Source organism: Agelaius tricolor, unplaced genomic scaffold (assembly GCF_023055355.1).
Source record: "Agelaius tricolor isolate 1412-34295 unplaced genomic scaffold, bAgeTri1.0.p SCAF_1, whole genome shotgun sequence".
NCBI classification, from domain to species: domain Eukaryota; kingdom Metazoa; phylum Chordata; class Aves; order Passeriformes; family Icteridae; genus Agelaius; species Agelaius tricolor.
Genome location: NW_027269261.1, coordinates 80,424,179 through 80,449,154, shown reverse-complemented (window position 1 = coordinate 80,449,154; position 24,976 = coordinate 80,424,179). Strand labels below are relative to the sequence as shown.

Sequence of the window (24,976 nt, the reverse complement as noted above, 5' to 3'; positions counted from 1 at the left end):
TGTTGTCATTGCAGTCAGTTTTTTCTTTATTATTTCTAAACAGCATTCCAGTTGTTCTGGAATAACTCTGGCATTGTTTTCTACGTTTCCTTGCATACTGTATATTTCCCAGTCTCTTCTTGTGCCTGAGACTGTCATTTAGGTTAACACCTTTCAGGTCCAAGTTCCATTTCAGGCTTCACAGATTTTGCAGATATTTTTGTACCTAGTATAAAATCTGATCCTAACTGCCAGGTCCTCCTGTCATTCTTCTTTTGCAAGTCTACTGTTAAAGCCTTGAATTTCTTCTGACCACTTTATAATGCAGCATCTTCAGCAGCTTGTGCCCTGGCCATTCCACCAGTTTCTCATGCTGGATCTTATTTCTGCACCATATTTTTATACTGTCCCAGATGACATGTAAATGAAGTTGGGTGCTGCCATTACATGAAAGACACCGTAACAATATAGATACATATGTTGAACCTAGATGCTGTGTAGATACCCAGATGAATAATGCTGCTTGCACCTGAATGAAATTAAAGTCATCATTTCCAACCATCAGTACAGAGCACAGAATTTACCAAATCTGTTTGATCAAAACCAACAACTATTTCTAAGCATTATTATAATTAAGAAAAATGGTGCCTGCCGACTTGACAAAGAGTAATGACTTCCTCCCTGAGCAAGGGCTTCAGTGAGATGTAATCTGGGAGGGTAATTGGTTCAGTGAGTAGATTGTGAAGGGTTTTAAACCATGAAGTTGTTTAAAAATTGGGAACAGGTGAATGATAGGAGAGGTGATGGGCCCTACCTGTCTGGAGCAAGTGATAAAGTGGTATTTCACATACAAGCAGGGCAGACAGGACTACTAAAAGTAAGTTTTAATAGTTACATGGAAATACTGGCAAACCAGGAGGCTTTGCTGGCTCAGTAGAGGTAGGAGGTAATAAGGTGTCCTGACTTGGGGTCATACAAAAGACACAGTTTGGGTGAAAGTTTTTGCTTTTTCAGGTGTTTTGACTATTGCAGCACAGGGATATAAAGCAATGGTCCTATAAAGTGACTAACCAGCAGATGAGAAGGCAGAGTTTTAGCCATACAGCACTAAACTGTGCTTGATGTGGGAAGAGGAAAGAGACTGAGTTATTACTTGGTTGTATGTGTTAAGAGATTTTGTAAGTGGGGACAGGGTAGTATGTCTAAATCTATTGCCATGCTGTGCTAGATACCGCAGACTTCTGGCGAGGTGTGTCTGAACTGATGTTTACATTAGTGGACTTGGAACATACCAGTTTAAATCACCTCTTGTGTCTGTGTTTGTGTTTTAAAATTAGCCATTACCTATTATGTTTGACCTCACCTGAGTGAATTACTAATATTTGTAGGTATTTGGTAAAGTTAGTGTTTGTACTATTCTAGATGAGTATTTGTATCAGTTAAAAATCTACAGAAGTGTAATACACATTGTCACTCTTTTCAACAGTGCTGGATCAAATGACTGAAAGCATCTCATTCTTTTTACTGTAATATCTGTTAAAATTTTGAATTAACTATCTAAAAGACACCTCGGTATACATAAAGGATTAATTTAATTCAGAAGTCTTTATTTGAAGTACTTACACACTTAATTATAGGTAGAGCTTTCTTCTAAAACTACTGTAGCAGTAAAATCTAAGCTTCACAAATTAAAAATACTATGCTCATTGTTACAAACGTAAGAAAGCTCCCTTAGATGTTAGGCTAAATTAAGGCTGTACTTTAATAAACTGGCATGAAGCTTGCAGTTAATCATCAAGAGCCGTGTGCCTTCTGGACACATAGGCTAAGAGTCAGATTTAAAACAAAGGGTGTGCCCCAAAAATGCTTTTTGTTCGTTCTGTGGAGCTTAATCAATGAACACTTGTGTTGGAGTAATGGTGTTTAAGGAGCTGACGAGCCCCAGGAGTGCCTGATCCTGAGTGAAGCAGTTGAGCTCTCCTGGGCCAGCTGCTCCGAGCGCCGTGAGCAGCAGCCGGAGGCGGGGCGAGCAGACAGCTGCGGGCATCGCCGCAGGGCCGGCTGTCTGCGCAGCGCAGCGCTTCCAGCCACCTCCTCTTCGGCTTGGAAATTACAGCTGCTTTCTGTGACTAGTTGCTAAAAGTCCAGGTAAAGCTCAGCTACTTTTATGTACTTAATCCCGTGTAAATTTTGAGTAAAAGAGGCTCCCCTTGTTTAGTTTCTTACTCTAAAATTTGAATGACAGTTCTTAAGTGTATAGATAAAGGCAAGTGGGAGTTTTAGAATAAACCTTTTAAACAGTATATACTGAGGAGACTTAATTAATTATTAACTTAGACAATAGCAAATCAGTTATTCTAAGATCTTTATGTGCCTTCTAAAGTGAATTTTCACCTTTTCCTACTTTATGTCTTAGGGGGAAAAAAAGTGTACTTAAATGGGCAAAAGTAACCTGGCTTTACAAATTCTCCTAAATGCAAGCTTTCTGTTGTTTTGCTGGAGAAATACAACCAATGTTTCATTTTCTTTTGAAAGGCACAGCCTTCAGCAGAATTGGTATTTTACCCTTATTAGTTTTTCACTACATCAGTGTGTCTGTGTTCTCAGTATGAATTTAATCTCAGTCAAATACATTTTTCTTTTCCAAGTTTTGCTGTTGTCCAGACAGGGGAGGTGTTTGACTTACACAGAGTGAAGGGCCTGAACCTGATTTAAGCAGAGAATGAGAATCAGCAAAGCCCAATGCCTGTAAGCAATGCTGGTCTAATTTATTTGCCATAGTGTATTGTATGGGCTTCACTGCAATTTCATCTTTTCTAACCCATTTTTAGCACAACCCCTGAAACAGTCATGTGTAAAAGATTTAAGAAAGTTTCATGCAGTATTGCAGGCAAGGCAATCTTGCTTTCTCATAACATTTTGGAAATCTCAGAAGTCCCTTCCTCAAATGGTTTTTCTCCTGTTTTGGACAAATAAGACTTCTGCTTGTTCTGAATAAAAAATTCAGGATATTGTACTAAGTTGTCAAGAGGATAGTCTTGCAGGGCTGGGAGCAAAAGAGCCAGGACCCACAGGGCCTTTTGGATAGGTAAAGTCTGGATATGTTAAATCCCCACATAAATCCCCAAAGGTGTCTTCCCCCTAGATCATCTGTCCTTTCCCCATGTCAGGTTACATAAATTTTATTCTTCACAGGTGGAGAAAAGTCACGATGACTCTGTGTAATGGATCTTCTATTTTGATCCCAAATGGAATGGGCTTCCCAGCACATATGGTTGTAGATATTTCCTGGCTGAGCATGTTTGTGTGTGGGTTGGTTACAGCAGTGTCTCTCACTGCATTTGTCCTTCTGCTAAATGCAGGATGCTTTCCAGCATCTCCTCCACAGTTACTGTTCCTGTAGCTCCTTATGTGTGAAGCTCTTTGTTCCTGGCCAGGTTAGATGAGGGAGAGCACCAAGGAGATGCCAAGATGTGGAAACAGGCATATGTGAAAGATCTTTCACTGCTCCTTTTGCTAGGATGCTGCTGAAATGGTGAACAAGAGTAAGGATTACCAGGACAGGAGATGGAAGCTGGTGTCCTCACGCGAGGTTACTGCTGCCCTTGTACAACTGCTCATGGCAGCATTTCCAGAGCACACCTCCCCCGCCCTCAGCATCTACATTCTGCCTCCAGCAGTACATCAGGTGGTTTTAGAAGAAAATACAAGCACTTTCCTCTGGTAATCTCATATGGCTGCTCTCTGTTGTAGAAGTACTCTGTGTCAGACCATCCCATTGTCCTAGCAGTGACTTTGCTCACCAGCTGCAGACCCTGCTATAGCTTTGTGACAATGCCACCAAGCGTGTTCAGTGCCTGTGCTGTGATCCTGGGGTGCCTCTATGGTGCTGTGTTGCTATAAAATTGTGGCAAACAGTTGTGTCCTGGACTGAGACCCGGGGCATTCATAACTCCCAGCTGGGCAGCTGGTGGCTTCTGTGCTGCAGAGCAAAGTGGGTTGGGCAGGGAACAGTGGGCAGCAAAGGAGCTGCACCCACTGTCCTCTCACAACACCAGTGTGGGCCTGTGTGGCAGGACCCATGGGCACAGCAGTCAGCCCCAGAGGGAGCACAATATCGACCAGAGGTGATAAGTGCTCAGTGAAACTGATGACGTGCTAAAGATTTTGTCGTCAATAAAATTTTAGGTTTTAGGCTGACTTTTTGTAATATATAGGCTGCTGAAAAATTGGCGAATTTATATTGTAGTAAATTCAGAGTGTCCTCAGTCTGGCTGATGGAACTACATCTCTTGACCCTGTGTAGTTTGTAACTACTTGACCCTAGTAGTTTGTAACTAATTTTAACAATATTTACATTATCTTTAGGGATAAATACAGAATCAAAAGGGAAATATTTAAGGAATGTTTTCAAGATTGCATATAGGGATATGATTGAAGTGGAAAGCAAACTGTTTCTTTGTTTGATATTTCACACACTGTGCTTTCTTTTATTCTATACCTTTTTTCCATCTCTTTCTTACAAGGCATTTCCAGCTTCCTTTTCCACTGTCACTCATCTGTTTCTTTCCCTTGTGCTTTCTTTTGCCTCAGCTTCCACTGAGTTTGTGGAAACTCTGTTTGGGCTTTTTTGTTGTTGTTGTTTTTAATCTCGTTGATGTCTTCAGGCTTATTCTGGAAGCATCAGAGATCAGCCAGGGTCAGTGATCAGCTTTGGACTCACTTTTCCAGGTCTATCCTTAGCAAACACAGGCCTGTTGGCAGAGAAGGAAAGCTTGCCTGGTGTGCTGTGTAATGGAAAGCATAGGAGCTTCCCTGCTCTTTACATCCAGCTCTGCAGCCCAGCTGTTGTATCTTAGGGTTTCAGATTAAGCAAAAAGTATCTTGTTTTGACTCCCTGCCGTGTTTTGTGAAATCAAAAGTACTGCCACAACCTGATGCAACTTGTTTGTTTATTACACAGGTGTGAATGACCAGAGCATGTAGATGATAATTATCAGGTATGAGATTTTAAACCCATATTTGTTAGGTAAGTCATAACAGTAGCTAATTCTTGTCTAGTATAAATCCCAGTTTCTCTACACAGCAGTGTCAAAAGACAGACTGGGAAGAGGGGCAAGCATGATGGGACAGTGCTCAGCCTGATGGGTACCAATGATGTATGAGTGTGGTGGGATTCCTTGTATGTTTTGAGTGGGATTCATTTAAAAGGAAACAAATGTGTCAAGAGAGGAAGGAGAATGCTGAAGGAAGGACGGAGGCAGAGGAGAGGTTAAGGGAAGGGCATGAAAGGTGGAGGAGAGCAGTGAATTTGAGGTGAAAGGGCTGAGAGAAGGAAGAAGTTGGAGGGAAGGCCAGTCAAACAGGGCGAGGGAAGTCCTGCCAGAGCACTGCCCCACCAGGCTGGCATGGCTTTATGCCCCAGCCAAAGCTCTGCTAAATCCCTTTGTGCTTCTTGCCTGATTTTACTTGGTGGTGATGCAACCCAGGTAGTGACATCACATAAATACACCTACAAGTGGTGTTGCAGAGTCTAGATTGTGACCGGCAGATTAGCCAGCGGTGTCACAATCCGGTGTTTATATCATTGTCTCCTGAATGTGGAAGCGATTGCTATGGTGATAACCAAGTTTTCATCAGTGGATCAGGCTGTTAAGAAAAGGGAGCCCTCTTGCAGAGACAAACAGCTTTGAATTATTTGGAATAAAATAATGGTAAACTCAAGTTAAATATAAATATCAAGTGCGGCACATCACTAAGATTTTAGCAGTTGGGGTGCAATATAAACATGTGACTGAACTCCAGCACATCCTGCATCTGGGTCACCTATGGCTACAGGGCAGTATTAGATTTTAGTGTTAGTGAAAAGTGTGCCCCTGTGCCAAAAAGCAGCTGTTGCATCTGCACATCCCAGAATTCTATGAACAGAAGCAGGGAGCATGAGGAGTGAATGGCACCCGAGAAAGTCAGCAGTACTTGCGATTTTGAGCTGGTTTTGTAATTTGTATCGGAAACAAAGCAAGTTATACTTGTTTGAAAAAATGTAACTTTCCAACCTCTTAATCAGATGACAGTATTTTTTTCGTATGTGAGATCAGATAAGAAATTTCTTCTATGTAATCTTGAATTACATTTTAAAGATGAGTTCAAAATATAGAATAGTTTTTATTGCATGTCATAAAGAGCAATTTACATCAGTTCATTTCACTTTGTAGAGCAAGATCCTACTTCAGTATTGGTATTTATCTTTTGCTATCCTAATGGCAGTGTTTGCAGATCCAAACAAAGCATTTTGTTTTTAGAACACTAACTGTAATCCAGTCAGAGGATATTAAGCAACTTCCAGGATTAGACCCTTAGTTAAAGTTTGTCTTCAGTTTCATATTTCCTTCAGTTGGTTGGTTGAATTGTTCTTCTATAATTTTGCATTGGAGTATATCCTGTACAAATAGAGAAGAGATTTTGACCTAGAAGGAGACCTCTTATTAGTGAGCATACTTTTAAATTACAGTAGCTATCTGAAGCATCTTGACATATGATAGATAGCGCTGTTGCTATATGGGTTTGATTCAACTTGTTACTTAGACAAGCAACCTCCCACCCCTATTTCTCAAGGAGAAACTCAAGATCTGATTTAACTTCATGTATGCTAGTTTGAATAAATCTGCTGTTTGTGATGCTGCTGTTGGTGTTACACTGGAGCATTTTGATGCAGTTTCAGCACTGTCCACATTGTAAGTGTCCCTTGCTCCCCAAACCCGGGTTCATCTGAGAGGCAATGAGTAACACATGGATCTGCTGCCCTTTAGCAGCTGGTGCCGTGCTTGTGCAAATTCACAGCATCAATTAGGTTGGAAAAGATATCTGAGATCATCAAGTCCAACCTATGACCAAACACCATCCTGTCAGCTAGACCAGAGCACTCAGTGCCACATCCTGTCTTTCCTTAAAAACCGCCAGGACAAGGAGGCCAGCACCTCCCGGGGCACCCCATTTCAATGTCTAATCGCTCCTTCGCAAAGAAATTCCTCCTAATGTCCAACGTAAACCTTCCGTGGCACAGCTTAAGACTACAGTAAAGACAATTCATATCATTGTGGCGGGTTTAGATTTTTCTAAAAGTGGGTGCAGTACATGAAAAAGAAATAAAGTTAATGGGAGGGGAGAGAGGGAGAAGGGAATCCCATTTTTAGCGCGGGAGGGATACCAGGCGGCTCCTGGCCTGTCCCCTCGCTCGGGGCTCTGTCCCGCCGCTGCCGCCTCCCCGGCCCGCGGAGCCCTCACACCGCCGGCCACGCCCCCGAGCGCGCCCGACCAATTGGGGCTCTGCGGCCCCGCCCCTCGGGCCGCGGCAGCCAATGGGAAGCGCGGCGCGGCGCGCGTCCACCTGCGGCTGCGGGAGCACCTGAGCGGGCGAGAGGAGCCGACAAAACCCGTCGGAGCGGCGGGTGCGCGGCGCTGCTCCTCCCGACCCGCCCGGCCAGTCCTGCCGCCCGCTGCCTCCGCCAGACATGACACAGGACTACGACAAGTGAGTGAGCCGGGCGGGGGAAGAAGTACCGCGTCCGGTCCGACCGGTGCTGCCGCCCCGCCGGGGGGCTGCGGCGAGAGGGGCTCGCCACCCGGGGGCCGGGCCGGAGCAGCCGCTCTCGCGGGCCCGCCCCCCTCGCTCCTCTCTCTCGGGGGAGTACCCGGAGGTTGCGGCGGGGCGGCGCGAACGGCGGGGGGAGCGGGGGCTGAGCCCCGGGGGGGAGCCGGCGGCGCAGCGGGGCGACCCCGGCAACCACCCCGCCCCGCGGGGCGAGCGCCGGGGCTGGGCCGGCTTTGAAACCCGACACCCGCAGCGAGGCGTGGGGCCGCCCCCCGCCTCGCCGGGCCGCGCCTTAAATGCGGGCGGCGGCTGCGGCGGCCGCGCCGTCGGGAGGAGCTGCCGGGCCGAGGGAGCCGGGCTGAGCCCCCGCGCCGCTGCCCGGCGGCCGCAGCCGCCCCCATGGATTTCTACGAGGCGCATCCCTCCGGCAAGGTGGACTTCGGCAGGTAAGGGCGGCTCCCGGCCAGCCCGGCTGCGGCGACCCCGGAGTAGCCGAAGTTGGGTCCTGAAAAGAGTTAAACTGAGCTCGAGGTGTGTGTATTCTGTAACTCCGTGGTGTTGAATACGAGACGTCGCCTTCAAGCGGATCCCAGGCTGTGTTTACGGACTCGGGTCTGTTGCTGCACTTGTCACTGTGTCCATCTGCTGACAGTGGCCGTGGACACCTGAGTGCCAGAAAATGGGGTAGCTCTGAAGAGATTTGCTTTCAAGAACAGATTTAAAAATTTCTATTCTTTGAATGATTGGTGACTCAAATGCGCTCCTTTCCTAGGGAATGTGTAGGATTTTAAACCCAACTTTTTGTTTCAACATGCTACTTTCTAGGAAGAGGACTCCAATGCAGCAGCTCACTTAACTCATATCTCTAGGATTTTTCATAGGTGTTTTAATTTCCAGTGACACTTAGTAGATGAGGCCGTAGCAGTTTGGGTGTATGCGCTTCGCTTTTCTGGCACACCGGTGCCAGAAATCCTGGGTGCTGCCTCAGCGTTAGAGGTGAGCTCTGTGCAGGAGCAGGCACAGCATGGCTGCGCAGCTCTGGGCGTCACAGGGTAAGAGGGACAGGACGGCTGGTCCTGCAGCAGTGAAGGAGGGAGGAATGGTTTCTGTGCTCTGAACACAGAATATCCCAGGCTGGGGAAGCTTCACAGGTAAAGAGTCTCTGCTTTTTGTAGTATTTCTCTGCTCCCACTGTGGTCAAGTGGAAAGTATAATTGGGAAATTATTAGAACTGCTGTATGAAGCTTAATTTTGTGCCTCTGCTGGACTTCTACCACTGTGTGAGCAGATCAGCATGCCAGTTATCTTCTAAAATGTAAGAAAAAAAGATGTGTTTGCCTTCTCTTATCAATATGTTCTCATTTTCGTGAAAGAAGCTGTGGTTCCCCTGAAGTAGGGAGTTGCTGCCAAACACTGTGCTTTTCTTGATAATTCTGCAGATAACTTTTTCTGTGCTTTTTTAGGTGGGTGGGTTACTTTTAGGGCAATGTGCATTGAATTTCGGTGTTTCAATGACAAAGGAATCACACAAAAATACTTAGTTCTTGCGTTCGAAAGGCTTCTGGCTAGTTGAGGCTTTTGTTCTCAGTATTTTTGGTTTTCTGATGATTTTGTTTCCCATGTGAATATTGTGTTGCTGGAGGGAATCAGCATAGTGTTTTTGTGAGTTCAGCAAGGCTGATTTAGCCTTTTAGCTTGGTGGGGATGGATCAAGGGAACTGCACCCAGGTTACTTCAGTTGCCTTTTCCTCTGTGAGTTTTCCCATTTGCTATGGATATTTGAGGATTCGTTTATATGAAGAACAATAGCTTGTACCACGTCCCTAAAGAAAATTCTGCTTTGTCTTCTGTGGGTCGTCTCACTTTGATGGAAAGTAGCTGTCCTCTGCATTCGGGTGTCTGTGTCAGTGTGTGTACAAATACATATGAAGACCTAAAGAACGGGCTTGGTGCAAGAACTTGTCTCTTTTGTCATTTTTGTTTGCTCTTCTTTCAACTACATAATACTGATTTATAGCCACCAAGTGCTCTTACAAGTCCTGGAAACTCCCACTTGCTTTCAGTGCCTTCAGCTCAGCCAAGCTGTCCGATGGCAGCTCGGCAGGGTGACTTGTGTAACTGATAAAGCGTCGAATGCATAATTTGCTTTGCAATCTTTTTGGTAGAAGGTGGTGATAAATGTAGGATACTGCTAAGCTGATTATAGTGATTAGAGTATTTCACAACTTTCTATTTCACAACTTTTTGTATTTGTAGTATATTTCAGTCTCTGAATGTATCTGAAATAGATTAAAAGAATGATTCCCTACTAGGAAAAGGATGTGAAGGTGGTGCGGTTTTTTTATGGGGTTAGTTGTTTTTAAATAACTACTTTTCTATTTTAACTATGGCCAATTCACTAAAAATGTCAAGTTTGGGATTATTACAGAAAGTAAAAAAGCCTCTCCTGCTCCCCCAGCCCATCTGCAGTAAACTAATGTTGAACTTGCACTGGAAAGAAAACTGAACTGGTTTAAAAGTCAGATTTAAAAATGAACTTGAGCTGACTTAAAAGATGAAGCATATGTTTTACCAGTAGAACAAAAAAATATTATCGAGGCTGGCAGGACAACATTTTCTACACATCTTGCTTTTGTCTGTGGACAGAATCTCCAAGTCATTTTGGAGTTTGTTGGTTCCCAGCAATCTCCAAATGTTTGGAGTAAATATAATTTTATATATATATACTACGGCACAAAGGGAATAACTCGTTTTTTTCCTTTTTCTTCACTCAGCTGAGTGTTTCAAACTAGTGTGCTGGATTATTTCAACAGTACCCAGGCAGTAAGTTGTTTTTATTCCCCCTTGTCAGAAAAAAAACACTGCCAAATTTATTTGAACCCGCCTTTACCAATTTCCCTATGTCATCTGTAACTTACAAGTTGCTTCTAGGTGGTGTTTTTAGATCTATTCTGAGAGTGAAGACACTTGAAAGCACTGGAGAAAAGAGATGTTTCGTTAATGCACATTTTCTAGTTCCACGTGGGAACTGGATCAGGCTGTACCTTGGCAATTTTGCATGGGATGTGCTGGAGCTTTGTAGGTGGTTGGCCAGGAAGTGTGTTGCTCTTTCTGGGTTGGATTCAGAGCATGAGCAGGTCAGTTGTGCTCTTACATGGCTTTGTCTTTTTGTAGAGGCTGGTGTAATCCATCTGAGTTTGGTCAAATTAATCCCGATTTACTCTGAGCATGAGTGAGATCAGAATTAAGTTTCTGGGCTTTTTGTGTTGACTAATCCTTGCAGTACACTGAATCAGAATATGAACCACATGAAACTGGGGCAGCTAATTTTGAAGAACTTTTGGAATGTTTTTCATGTGTTCTAACAGGTGGCTTTTTTTTATTTCTTCTTTTTTTTTATGATTCAAGTAAAAGACCCGTGTTGGTTCTTCAGAATGACTCTCTCTACTCTCAGAGACGTCCTTACACCAATGAAGATGAGGCCTGGAAAACTTTTCTTGAAAATCCCCTCACAGCAGCTACCAAAGCTATGATGAGCATCAATGGGGATGAAGACAGTGCAGCTGCCCTCGGACTGCTCTATGATTACTACAAGGTAGATTGGCCTGGGTTTGTTCTCGTAGCCAGCAGAGCTCGTGTTCCACTTGTGGAACAGGTGTCATTTGCTGGAGGATTTTGCAGAAGCTGTGAACAGATCACAAGGACTTTAAACAGTGTGGGTTTTAAATTGAAAAAACCCTATGTCTCTCTTTCTGAAAATTTGTTTTATTTTTAGCTCTGTAAAATAAGATCCCCTAGATCTTGATGTAAAAGTTAAGTAGCATTTTGCTACTTTTCAACCTGAGTAGCACTTTTTCTCTTGACCCCAAGTTCTGCAAGAGGCAATGTGTTATAGAAATAGTCATAAAGAGTGACACTTTAGGACCATATCCCTGCCTGAATATAAATATACATGGAGTAAGAAACTCCTTTTGCTCACATGGTCCCTATTCTGGGGGACCTTTGGCTTTTGCTGGGGCTTTGTTGTGTTATTTTAGGCTCAGCTGATACTAAGATACAGTTACAGGTCTTTGGTGGTATGTGGGGCTGAAGTGTCCACCTGAAAGAGTTGCTGTTTGCATCCCTCTAACCCTCAGTGAGCTTCAGCTGCTGTAATCTGTTAATCCTTTGATAGCAGTGATTGTCTTGCCCAGTGTTCATTGTCTTCTTGGAGACCTGTGCCTTCCTAGGTGCTCACAGCTGAGCTGAGCAGTCAGAGAACATTCTGGTCTGCATGGGGTGCATTTTGCTGAGCTCTGTTTCCCGAATACCAAAAGTATAAGCTAGGGTAGTTATCTCTAGCCAGGGCAGTGGAGAGCAGCAGGCATTTCCAGGCAGGGAGGGGTCCTGCTTGTGTTGGGATGCCTGTGTTATGGTGGCCTGGCTCACCGGGTGGAGATGCCTGTTTTTTCTTTGCTGAGCATGCAGGAACGCCAGGAGGCTGACTTGGCTCTCCTGCCTGGCGCTTTGGCTGGTGTCTTTTAACAGTGGTGAGTGGAGTTGCCAGCCTCAGTTGTGTTCTTCAAGTACTGGGAGACATTGCCTGGTGCAGACAAAACCCTTGCCTGCCCTTTTAAGAGTTGAATATGTCTTACATACCAAAATATTCTTGTAATGCTTAATATGGAGATTAACACTCCACACACACATGACAAAATGCCACAGACTCACTGATGTGGATGTTATTCAGCTAGTTTTGTGAGAAAACTGCCTTTCTGCTTTGTGCTTGTGCTTACTATGCTTTTGGGAAAAAAACCCCCAAACAACAACATGCTTTCACCAGAACAATTTTAATCCACAAGATCAATTTTGATTTCTAAACTTGTAGATTACAAAAAGAATGTTGATGTTGATCCTTCATGCTCAGCAAAGCAGAAGGGATTTGCTGTACATTAATGCCTAATTCAAGGTTTCTTCTTATGTTTGGGTATCAGTGAGTGTACAGAAAAAATTGGTGGAAGAACAGGTAGGCTGCACACTTGGGTAAAGCAGAATGGCTGGAGGTTGAAAGATTTATTGAGGGCTGCTATGGAGTAATGTTATAAAGAGGTGATGTCGAGGCATTTCTAACACGCCCCCTCTGCATATTAAAGGCAGCTGATGAGATCATTTTCCTATAAAAAAAACAAAACAATAAAACCAAAAAACTTTTGTTTCCTTCCATTCAACTACTGAGCTTGCTCAACTGTGGTTAATAAGGCCTTATAGGAAACAAATTTTGGATAAAAATTCTTTCAGGAGTGTTGGCCAAACTCAGCTTGGAAAACTCTTATTTTTTGCTGACTAGTTAGTGCTGGTCTCCCAGCAGTCTCCATCTAGAGGCTCTTCAAATTTTTCTGGTTACTGTGGGAAATCAAACAGTTCTGATGTTTCTGGGATTCCAGGTTATATGTAAGAATGAGGACATCGTTTTCAGTCGGGGCTGGTGGTGCTGGTGTACCCTCAGCCTTTGCCTTTGTGCTGAAGTGCTTCCCCACCCTGGACCCAGGCTGGCAAATGGAAGCAGGATCTGAACAGGCTTTTGGTGAAGGATCTGAACAGGCTCCTTTGGTGAAGGAGCGTGGTAGGAGTTCAGTCCTCTGTACATTCACCAGAAGATGTTTGCTTTGCTTGTTCAGGAGGCGTGATGAGGGTGACAAAAGTCCTAGGCCTTACGTGTGGGTTGGCAGGAGAGCTTGTGTGAACTTGCAGTGTGGCTGAGGGGACCTGAGCACCACAGGCTTTTGCCAGCAGCTGCAAGAGCTGTTTGGGTTTGCTGGAGTGCTGGTTATGTGCTCCATGCAAGGAGCTGAGCCACCACAGCTCCAAGAGTTCACCTTCTCCTGTGTGCCTTGGCCTTGCAGTGCAGCCAGGAAAATGACACATGTCTGGGCAAGGTGACTTGTTTGATTGATGGTGTGTTTTCAGGGCAAGTCCTGTCTGTGGCATAAAATACAAGAAGCAATACTGAGCTGTCTTAAATCAGAATGCTGATTACATTTTGTTTATAAAAATTTTAATATAGTTTTGGCCAGTGTGTTTGTGCAGCCATGCAGAAATATGAGCTGTAGTGTCTTAATATGTTTATTGGACATGGTACTCCCCAAATTCCCTGATCGCAGAGGAGAAAGGAGAGCCTCAACTGATCTTAAAGGGAATGGCCTAGAGAGCACATGTCCTTGGGGAAGTGGCTGTGGAACAGCATCCTTTCACAAGCTCATCCAGCAAGCTGAACTCTGCCAGCTTGCAGAGGAGAGAACCTGCACTGCCAGCAAACCTTGGGAAATCTTCTCTTGGTCCTGCTCACCCCAGAACTGGTGCTCCAGCCATAGGTGGATCATTTTCTGCACTGGTGGTCTCACCACCTGGTGCTGGCAAGAGCTCAGGGCTGACACATGTCAGTTGGCTACATAGGGATCTGTGGGGTATCTCCTGGGGCTGGCCTGGCATCCAAAGCAAGGCTTCCTTAATTTGACCAAATTTTAAGGAGCTATAGCTAATTTTTTTGTATGGGAGGAAGAATTGAATTATAGTATGTCTTTAATTTCTCAGGTTCCAAGGGAGAGGAGATCTTCAACAGCCAAGCCTGAGGTAGAACATCCTGAACAAGACCATAGCAAAAGGTATTATTTTTTATTATTGCTTCTCTATTTCCTCCCTTGTCTCCTCGACCATCAAAGCTGCTGAAGGAAGGTAACTTGCTGCAGTGTGGAGATAAATTGTTAGCTTTTACTCTGTGCCTCTGTGTTGTTTCAGGAACAGGATGGGGATTGAACCATGGTGTGGAGAGCTGAGGCTCAAACTGCTGCTCAATGCCATCTATCTGCTTTTGGTGTGCTGATGTCATATAGGCAGCCTAGCAAAAGCTGCTCTCTAACATTAGGTGCAGGCATCCCCCCAGGCTGCAGTCACTGGTGACACTTTCCATTTTTCATGCAGTTACTTCAGTTGCTCTCTGCTGATTTTTGTTCTCAGGTGCCAGCAGTATTGCTGTGTCATGTAAGGGCCAGTTGGGAAGCTCTTCAAAGTGCTTGTGATTTGGTTTTGTATTGTCTGGGGACTTGCTTTGTATTCTCTGCAACTTCTGTCTGGCTTCCCCTACCTGCCTTCCCTCTCTCATGCCTCCCAAGCAGATTATACTGATTAGGTGAATATAACAAATGGGAGGTTCACTCAAGCCAGTTTCCACTCCTACCATCCTCTTCCTTTGGACAGACTAGAATGCTTTAAGGACCTGAGGTGAGGTTTTGTGGTCTGGCTGAGCTGATTGAGTGACTTGTTGTCAAGAAGAGCAGGCTGGTTCCCAGCCATGTGTTCCCCCTGCTACTCTTGAACCAGATTGGGTCTCACATGGATCCATCACCAAACAGGGAAGGAAAAGCTGCCTAGTTTTCTGCTAGCCAGGCAAGCTGAACTGGCTCACCAAGGAGGCAGGGGAAATGTCTGAATTGGTGTAGAGGAGGGGGCAGGACCAATTGGTGGGGAGGGAGAAAGAAAGGGCAGGCTGACTTAGTGGTTACTAGCTATGAGGTCAGCTCAGCCACAGATCTCAGTGCTGTCCTGGCAGAAATGAGTGTGGTGGGGTGGAGAGTGGCAAGTTATGCAAACCACTCCCAGGAGTCTTGGTGCAAACCACTCCCAGGAGTCTTGGTGCAAACCACTCCCAGGAGTCTCGGTGTGGATTTTCTTGGGGGGTTGTGCATGAAACGAGGGGTGTGATTTCCCTATTAGTGCTTCCCAGGTGGTGCACAGTCCTGGGGCAGAGGAGCAGCAACCTTGCTGCCAGTCCTTCTCCCTCTGCCAAAGAGCAGCTTCGTGGAGCCTGCGTGTGCCAGTGTGTGGTGGGAAGTGCTTAGTTTTGGTCTGCTGTTTTCCAGGCAGTGAGGATCTGGGCTGCGAACCCTCACCCTTTGCTCCAGGGTAATTACTCTCCAAGGTGGGATGATTAACAGTGAGAGAGGAGTTATGGGGTTTTTTTAATTAGTTTCTCAGCTTTTCAGGTTAGGATTGAGCTGTTCTGCACAAGCAGGAGAGTTTGTGTCAGCTGTCTTTGTCCAAAAGGTTGAAAAGCTTTTCTAGCTCTTGTTTATTAAGAAAATAAGCTGTATAATTTATGCCTGCTTTCTTTTTGCCCTTTTAAGGAACAGCATCCCAAACGTGACAGAACAGTCGCTCATTTCTGCTGGAGAAAACAGGGTCCAGGTTCTGAAAAATGTGCCTTTCAATATTGTACTTCCACACACCCCCCAGATGGGCATGGACAAGCGAGGCCACCTCACGACGCCTGACACGACGGTGACGGTTTCCATTGCCACGATGCCCACGCACTCCATCAAGACGGAGACGCAGGCGCACGGCTTTGCCGTGGGCATCCCGCCCAGCGTGTACCACCCCGAGCCGCCCGAGCGCGTGGTGGTCTTCGACAGGAACCTCAACCCTGACCAGTTCAGTTCCAACACACAGCCCCAGAACTCCCAGAGGCGAACCCCAGACTCCACCTTCTCGGAGACTTTCAAGGAGGGTGTGCAAGAGGTACCAGGCGAGGCAGCTGCTGTGTGTGTGTCTGTCTGTCTTGATCTGGATGGAGAGATTCACTTCCGTCTTTAACTGTTCTTGTTACATGACAGAAATCTGTCAAGTGGCTTAGAAATAGAAGGCTTTCCCAGAAAAGTGCATAATTAAAACTTAGTAAATAAAACCTTCACAACATGCAGTCATTATCAAAAGCGAATGACTAATCTGACTAGTGACAGAGGCTTTGGCTTGCAGAGTGTGGAAATAGTTATCTCGATCCATAGAGCCAGGTTTTGCAAGAGTTCAGCACTCTGTGGTGCCTTTGCAGGTACCAAAGTGAAGTGACTGTATGTAAGCTTCCTTACTGCCAGTTTCTAGGTGTGGTGTGTGTCCATAGAAAACAGTTGGATTATGTAGAGCCCTTGAGTGAGAAAATCTGTGGGTTTTGTTTTATGATACCGACTGAAAATAGCAGTGTAACCATGTTTTGATTTTTAAGCCAAACCTCAAGGAGCTGTGTAGCTATGCCCTTTGAGATTTGGGAAAGCATTAAAATTTTGCCTTGAGCTGACTTGGAAGGCTTACGAGATGTTGTGCTTAGTTGACACCCAAAAGTTTTGGATTAAAACACTATTCAAGTGTCCTGTTTGTTAAAACCAAAAATCAGTTGTTATCTGGTGAACAATTTGCCTGACAGAAGTTCTGTGGTAAGGAGTATCTATTTAATATTGACTTTTCTTTTTGCTGCAGTGTTAATTGTTGTTTTGTCTACTTCAGGTTTTCTTTCCTACTGAACTGAATCTCCGAATGGCCAACATGAATTCAGAAGATTATGTTTTTGACAGCATTTCTGGGTAATGATTTAAGGCTTCCATTTGCCCATATCCTCCTATTCTCTTAGTTGTCCATGAGCAAGCAGTACAACTCATGCCAGTTTGCACCAAGTCACAGTTGGATTTTGAGGGGGTCTGTGGATCTTAAACCCACAATTGTCTGCTTTTTTGAATTTCACAGTTGAAAATTGTAGCTGTAAAGATAAAATTGTATCTCTAAAGAAAACAAATACTTTAAAGAAAACTACCTGGAGGACTGGAAATACCACCCATCTTCAGTTATGGTCCTTGCACCAAATCTGTGTCCCATGGGAAGGGGCAGTACTGTCTGGGAGTGATCTGGGAGTTTGCTTCCATCTGTGCCCCTCTCCCTGGTGTGCTTGTCTTGCTCTCAGTCTGCTGGAAGTCTACATCAAAAACAGGAGAAATAAAACTCACCTGAACTCCAGAGGAGGGGAGCGACTTGTTTGATAGTTGCAGTTGACCAAGAGGGTGATGGCCACTGAGTAGCTTATTAGCTTGTGAATTTAATTAAATTGTTAATAGATACTTTGCTGTTGGTTGAGGGCAGCTTGCTGCTCTCAACCTGAATAGGGACCTTCCAGTCTTAGGAAGGTCCCTATTCCTAAGACACACATATCCCCTAAGACACACTGCTGATGTGTCTTAGGATTTAGCTTGCCAAGAACTTCTCTTGAATGTTCATTCATGAAGGAAATGGTTGAAAAAGGGGCTCATCCTGTTTTCCAACTTCTTTGCTTGGTGATGGCTTAATGAGTCAGCTAACGACTTTGGAATTTCTCCAAATTAGATGTGGAACGTTTAATCAGCTTTCCAGGAAAATGCCTTAGCAATCACTACCCTCTTCACTCTATAGGAATAACTTTGAATACACTCTGGAAGCCTCCAAGTCCCTCCGACAGAAGCCTGGGGACAGCACAATGACTTACCTGAATAAAGGTCAATTTTACCCAATCACGCTGAAAGAAGTCAGCAGCGCTGAAGGAATCCACCACCCCATCAGTAAAGTCCGAGTGAGTGGCAGCACTTGTGGTTTCTTGGGAAGGAGGGTGTGCACCATGGTAACCTTAAAGTGCAGCAATCTCGAGCAGAGCATCAGCACAAAGGCCAGCTTAGCTGTGCCCTTACGTCAGTGTTCGTTCCTTTGCTGTCCACCTACTGCCAGGCCAGCCCAGCTTGGCTCAGACTGTTAAGAAGCGGTGTCAGCACTTGTGTAAAAGTGATGCAACACCTGGAATGAGATCCTTGAATTCTGGTTAGGAGAGCAGTTCTGCTCATCTCTGTTTATGACCCAGAAAGTGCTGTTGTCTGCCTTCCTGTTTGGCAGTGGTGTTCCAGGTATACTGTAGTGCCTCAAGTGGAAAAGCCTAAAGCTCCAAACCAAATGATGTACTCTCTGGCCTTTTCTTTATTTCTCTTTCATGTTTTTGTTTGTTTTTTTTTTAATCTTTCCCTCTCTCCTTTCAGAGTGTCATTATGGTTGTGTTTGCTGAAGACAAAACAAGGGAAGATCAGCTCAGGCACTGGAAATACTGGCACTCAAGACAGCACACAGCCAAACAAAGATGCATTGACATAGGTAAGGAACACTCTCGTTGCTGATGTCAAACTTAAGACCTAATTCCTTGGCAAGGTTCCGTTTTCTGCCAAAGCTTTGTTATTTTAAGGAACTTCTGGATCCCTCTCTGCCCTCCATAGCTTTGCTGAAAGCCCGGAGATGGTTTGTGATTGGAACTAATGCTGTAGTTTTTAGAACTCATTAAAGAGGCTGACTTTTTTTTGAGGATTTTGATTGGTGGGTTTTGTCTTGGGAAATCCAACAGTCCCCTCCATACAACAGGTTTTCTTAGAATATCCTGCTGCTTGTAGCTAGGTCACAGCTTGTAGTCCCAGTGGCTGACCTAAATATTGTGTTTCTTTAAAGGACAAGATCCTTGTAGGAATACCTCAGGACTAATGATCCTCCTTCCCACAGCTTTGCTCCCAACTCGTCTTTGGTACATGTAAAAAAAGAAAACACTGCAAATTTCCACTTGCCTCCAGACAAGGCTGGGGCTGGCTGGGTTCCAGCCTTCTCTGGCTGAAGGCTGGGCTGTACTCCTGGTCCCTTCCTTCTGTGAATCAAAGCAGGGATTAATCATTTGGCACTTAAAGCAGACGCGCATGCAAATCTTTGTTTGTTATTGAAGGATTTTATTGAGAGCTTATGTCCTTGCCATACAGGGTAGTTTCCTGCACATAGCACAGAGCACCTCATATTTGGGATCTGCCTTTGTCACTGCAGTTTCTAGTTTAGAATTTTTGCAAGTCCCATTTTGCTCCTTTCTCCTGTTGGTTGAGGGCTTTTTTGTGTGTGAGAACCATTTCCAGCCTCTTTAAAAATCCATTCCTAAGGTACAGTTCAGCTTTCTTTTGCCCCCCAAGGGGCTGCTGAAGAGTTACAGTTTCTGGCTGCTTGGTGTGATTAAGGACCCAGGTAATAATCTCTTCTTCCTCTCCCTCATGAACCCTTCTGTCTGACAGCTGACTATAAGGAGAGCTTCAACACCATCAGCAACATTGAGGAGATCGCCTACAATGCCATATCCTTCACCTGGGACATCAACGAGGAAGCAAAGGTATGTGACCACGATTGTATTTCCTGTCCTTTGAGCAGATTCAGGGGCTGGGGGAAGGGAAGGGCGTGTGGCCTACCTGGTGATTAGCGTGTAACAAGTTTGTTTACGCTCCTACATTAGGCAAAACCTTCTGGCTATTTCTTAAGAGGGTTTGCATGTGCAACTGGGAGAGCTTTGCAACTGCTTTAGGCTTCTTGGCAGAAGTGGCTGCCTGAGAGACAAGTACTGACAGAAGGAAGCACGGATGGAGCGTTTTGGAGCAGATGAGGTGTGAGGGAGTGGAGCCGGGCCTGGCACCGAGCATGGCCTCCTGGGGAGGCAGGGGACAGCTGCAGGGGAGCTGGGGCTCAAGCCATGGCCTTGCCTTCCACCAGAGAGGGAGCAGCTGCGGCATGCGTTGCTTAAACCGCAGATCCCAACACCCAGTGACCTATTTCTAACTAGAACAGCCTCCTGGTGAACTCTGGTTTGATCTTTCCTCAGAACTGTGGGTGCTTTTGTAGGTGTGTAGGTACAGGAAGCTTCCCTGGCTAGTAGCTAACTGCAGCTGTTTGAGCCACTCTGGCTGCTGGAAAAGCCTTGTGTATCTTCTACGTTCAAGGAAGCAGGTCAAAGCACAGAGCCAACTCAGTTCTAGAGGCATTTCTCACTGGTTAGCTGCTGGAGTCAAAGTGAAGGAATTTTCTTTTGACAATTTCATTACTGCCTGGTTTTTCTTTAAAAATTGGGAATGGTTTCCATTCATTTTTGGAGACTGGCTGTTTCCTTGGCAGTACTAGTAAGTGGTACCAGCAAGCAGTACCAGTAGTCACCAGCATCATGGGGGAAAACTCTGACGGCTGCAGAGTGCCATGTCTAGGGAGAGCCTGGCTTGGGGGAACATGGGAACTTTCAGCAAAGAACACAACTCCTTCTCTGGAGCTGTGTGGGCTCCTGCTCTGCAGGAGGAGCAAGGGCTGCTGTCACTGCACAGAGCTTGCTGTCACCACAAACTGCACTGTCCTGCACAAGGGCTGTGGAGAAAATGGAAGGAGACTGCTGTTAGGTTTCAGCTCTGTGGGAGAAGTTTGGGATGCTTAGCAGACAGCAGTGAGGAGCTGTGTGTGTGCTGCTGCTGAAAGTTCTGCTTTGCAATGTGTGGGATGTTACTTTTCAGTCTGGTGTTGGGTGCCAGGATTCCCTTTTCACCAGATTTGGCTTCAGTCGGGTTGAGAGGGCTGGCAGGGAGGGCCTTATCTGCTGGAGGATGCTGAAAGGCTGGAGGATGCTAAAAGGCTGACATGATTTCTAAAACATGAAGCACTTCACTTTGTGAACAAACAGAAGAGCTGTCAAAAGGAGTCAGTAAGTATTATCCTGCTGCCATAGCCAGTCAAACACTTAACAAACCCAGGGAGTCGGTGTCTAGGAGGTATGCAAAGGCTTAGGATTTGCACACAGGGGTGGATCATGCAGACAGAACAATGCAAGTCCTCAAGGAGCTGGAAGCACTTTCTGCAGCTGCCTCTGCTGGCTGAGCCACTCTGCAGCAGTAGGGATGAGCCATTAACTCAGGAGCAGGGCTCACAGCTGGTGCTGAGAACCTTGTGGCTGCCCCAAGGAAAGCCATCCCTTCCTACCAGGTGGCTATTGCTGAGTTACTCTACAGACCCCTGAATGAATAGTTTCAGTGTATAATGAAATTGCCAATAGCGTCTTGAAAAGGTCTAAGGACCCTCATGGTGATATTTCACCTCATGGCTGAACTTCATGGGATGAAGTGATGTGGGGAGCTGTGAGACAGACTTTTTTAGCTACAGAGTCAAATTTGCCTCCAGATTCACAATCTTAGTGTGTGAGATCCATATACTGAGAGTCCTGGTTTATATGAACTTTCAGAGGGGGCTGTTGATGCCAAATGTGCAAGCCTTGACTCTTGGGATCAGAATCATATTAAGACAAAAATACCCTCAATTTCAGTATTTAAAGAATTGGCTTTTTTAGCAAGGGCTCCATGTTCTTAAATGTCTGTTTAACTTCATTTTTTTCCCTGAGTGGATGTGTTTTCTCAGTGACTGAATTTCTCACCAGAAGAGCTGCAGTTCTTTCTCTACTTCTGATCTTATCAGGAGATGTCTGAGCCAATTTCAACAATTTTTATTGCATGGTTCATTTACCTTGCATGCTCTTGCTCTCTCTTTTCCTTTCCCTCCCTTCCCCCCAATCCCTGACAGCAGTCTTAAAAGTATATGTAGAAAACAAGGAATAGATAGAGCTGAGTTTCTGATGTTACAGAAATTCCTTCACAGCAATAAATACAGTGTTTATATTTAATAACAGCAGAAGTGCTGCATAGACAGTATGTTTAACCAGCCAGCAAGCCTTGATCATTAGAAATTTGCTTCCTGAGCCCTGGAGTTACCTGGACCAGAGCCAGGTGATTCTTGTGGGCTTGCTGCTTCTCCCGTTTCCCCTCTTGCTTTTGCTTCCAGTTTGCTGTGGAAATGATTTGATCCCGTGCAGCCATGTCAAATGGGAGGTGATGAGGCTCTGTGTCTGGGCTCTCTGATGTAGTTACTCATTTGGACACGCAGGGTGTGTGTCAGATTTAAGGCAGAAATAGCATATTATCACAAGGAGATGCCCTTAGCAGCTCTGGGACCATGTACTTGCCTTCTTGTGGGGATGTACAGGAATATTGCACCTCTGCCAGTGTGTGTGTTCAGGAGGGTGTCACCTGCCTGAGAGTGCTTTGCCAGTGCCCTTGGGGCACTAAGGGGGTTTAGTAAAGTGCACCTTTCTGATGAAGAAATGCTTTTTTCATACAACACAAGTCATGTGCTCCTTCTGTAGAAAGGAATTTCCCATTTCCCAGTTGTATTGTGCTGGGAGAGCAGAGAGCAAGGCCAGGGCTCTGGTTGCTGGACACATTGGACAGCCTGGCTCTGCACAGCTGGAATTGTCCCACAGCTGCCTGCATTGCTGTGCTGTTAGTGAGCCCTTGGGTGTAGAAACCAGGGATATTTCATGCATGACAGACACTGCCCACTTTGGGACCTGACCGTGTCCATGGATTTCAGAGCAAATGTGCTTCTCTCTGGCAGCTCCTCTCTGCCCTCTTCTGTTGTTTTGGAACATCACAGGAGCTGCTGGAAGCAGCCACTTCTCAACAGAGGCTGGGTTAAGTATTCTCTGACCTTTGCAAGAGTGTGTTGAAGCTGGAAAAGAGCCCAGCATCCAAAGCCTCCTTGCTCTGAGACAGTGAAAGGAACAAGGGCTGGGGAGGAAGGCCAGACTTTGAAAGAGGCAACCTGCCGTGAAGTGGTACTGTTGAGATTTGAAGGAGAGTGAGATCAGGTTTAGAAAGATTGTCAGGAGACACTGCAGAGTGGGGAAGCAGTGATTCAGGTGAGCTTTCAGATGTCTGTGTTAGAGAGGAGGTCTGATCCCATCACCTGCCAGAGCAGGGCAAGGGAATAGTTGAATGGGGAGGGAGTCATGCTTTGTGAGCAGAAAAGGGAAGAGGGTGGACTAGAAAATTAGTTGATGAACTGGTGGGTTGTTGAATGGGGTATTTAAGAAAGCCAGTGTAGCTACTCAATCAGGAGCCATCCTGCTGGAGTGGAAGCATGATCCGATGAGTCTGATGAGATGTGTAGCTGAGTTACCCTGAGGCTTGTGGAGACTTCAGACAGTTCCCACCCCATGATGGATGTCTGCTGTGGGCAGACAGTCAAGGTAGGGTTCTTCTGCAGAGAAGCTTTTAGATGTCTGAACACAAGCTCGTCATCTTTTGCATCTATGACTTCATTAGGGTGTCTAGAGCTGGGATGCAGCTTTCTCTAGAGGTATCTGCCCCTTCTTGTTGACTGAGCAGGCTTGGCTGTCTTTGAAATGTGGGGATGTTAGAAGTTGGGAATAGGAATCCTTGCAGCCCTTTTTGTGTCTTTGTCACCCTTGTCAGTCAGAATAAATGGTTGTAGTTTCAGGTCACGAGTTTTTGAGGCTGGGATCCATCTCTTCCCAGGTCTGTACAACATGTCAGGCTCTCCTTTTCTTGGTTGGAACCCAATAAAGGTCTTTTAATTAAGATTGCCACTATGTGTGCAGCTAAATGCACATTTCATACTGTTCTTCCTAATGTTGGCTGTTGTCCTGTTATCTCTGCTATGTTACCCGTTAGGCTGCAAAGCAAATTTTGTCCCTTAACTCTGGCCTGGGGACATGGCCTGCTCTCAGGTCAGTGGCACTTGAACAATCTGGACAGATTGGTTTCCCCAGGGTTAACTGGCTTTGCTGGATCCTGCTTTGCTCAAATCCTGTCTGAGCTCTTGCCCTGTGGAGCAGGAGGGTTGGGGCCTCTTGTCTGAACAGGGTGAATTGTTGTCTGCACAGTGACTGCAAGAGCCTCCCTGCCTGTTTCTGGAGCTCTGACAGGGCAGGTGTTGGGGCACCCCTTCTGTGCTTCCCAAGGGGCCCCTCCTAAAAAGCAGCATTGCTTCCAGCAGCTCCCAGAGAAGGGCCCCTGTGGAGGTCTTTGGTCTGGCTTGCTATAGGCTGGGTTATGGGACTGTAGCCAAAAATGATGTCACTGCACATTAAGGGTTCTATTGTCCTCCTACTCCTTCCCTCCCCAAAAAAAACAAAACCCAGTCATTGTAAGCCAGATGCTGTGTGAAAAAACTCATTCTACTAAAAGGGAATACATGGAGAGAGTATAACAGGCATTTTGAGCTCAAGAATATCATGACAGAGCTTTTTGCTGCTTTTCACCAAAGGGAAGATGCTGTAGTGTCTCTTAATTGATGCCCTGAATGACAGAGCAATTAAACAGTACTTTTTTATTACTTTTTTTTGGTCCAAGAAGAGTGGAATGGTCCTAATATTATGGTAATTTGCATCTAATTTGGGATAGCCTTTTGAAATAGAAATTTAGGCAATAAAGGTTGTTTTCTTGGCAGGTCCTCCCATGTGTTGGCAAGATTATTTTGTTTAGAGGAGTTAGTTTTTGGAGAGGGTGGATCTCTTGCTACAACTTGAAGCGAGACTGGGTGGTACACTGCTGATTTATTTTAGGAGCTTATTCTAGCATAATCCTCCCTTGGTGTTCACTATAGAAAGAATTTAAACTTTTTTGATTGATGAATATTGCATCCATTTATATGGATGCCATTGTAATGAAGCAGCAGTCATATGCCTCATTAAAGAAGGTGTTGCCACCTTCAGCAGCATTGAGGAGGTACAGGTTTGACTAGTTGGAAATGAAACTATGAAATGTGATGAGTCAAACATACTTAAAGGAAGGAGATTGGTGTGAAGCCAAGGCTGCAGACCACAAATACTTTGAGGCAGGTACACACAGCCTTTGGAGCAGTGACATAGGAAAGTCATAGCAAGTATTGCTTACCTGCCTCTTAACACTG

The 24,976-nt window shown here is 45.3% G+C and overlaps 1 protein-coding gene across 1 annotated transcript in view; it reads left to right on the top strand.

Moving 5' to 3' along the window:
• Positions 1-7,353: 7,353 nt before the first annotated feature.
• GRHL1 (grainyhead like transcription factor 1) overlaps positions 7,354-24,976 on the top strand; it is a 41,301-nt gene continuing 23,678 nt past the window's right edge. The window contains exons 1-8 of the mRNA XM_071440979.1: positions 7,354-7,510; positions 10,979-11,165; positions 14,141-14,211; positions 15,730-16,120; positions 16,880-16,956; positions 17,813-17,969; positions 18,424-18,535; positions 19,480-19,574. Of these exons, the coding sequence (XP_071297080.1) occupies positions 7,491-7,510; positions 10,979-11,165; positions 14,141-14,211; positions 15,730-16,120; positions 16,880-16,956; positions 17,813-17,969; positions 18,424-18,535; positions 19,480-19,574 (1,110 nt within the window). The 5' untranslated portion in view covers positions 7,354-7,490. The remainder of the gene's footprint in view (positions 7,511-10,978; positions 11,166-14,140; positions 14,212-15,729; positions 16,121-16,879; positions 16,957-17,812; positions 17,970-18,423; positions 18,536-19,479; positions 19,575-24,976) is intronic.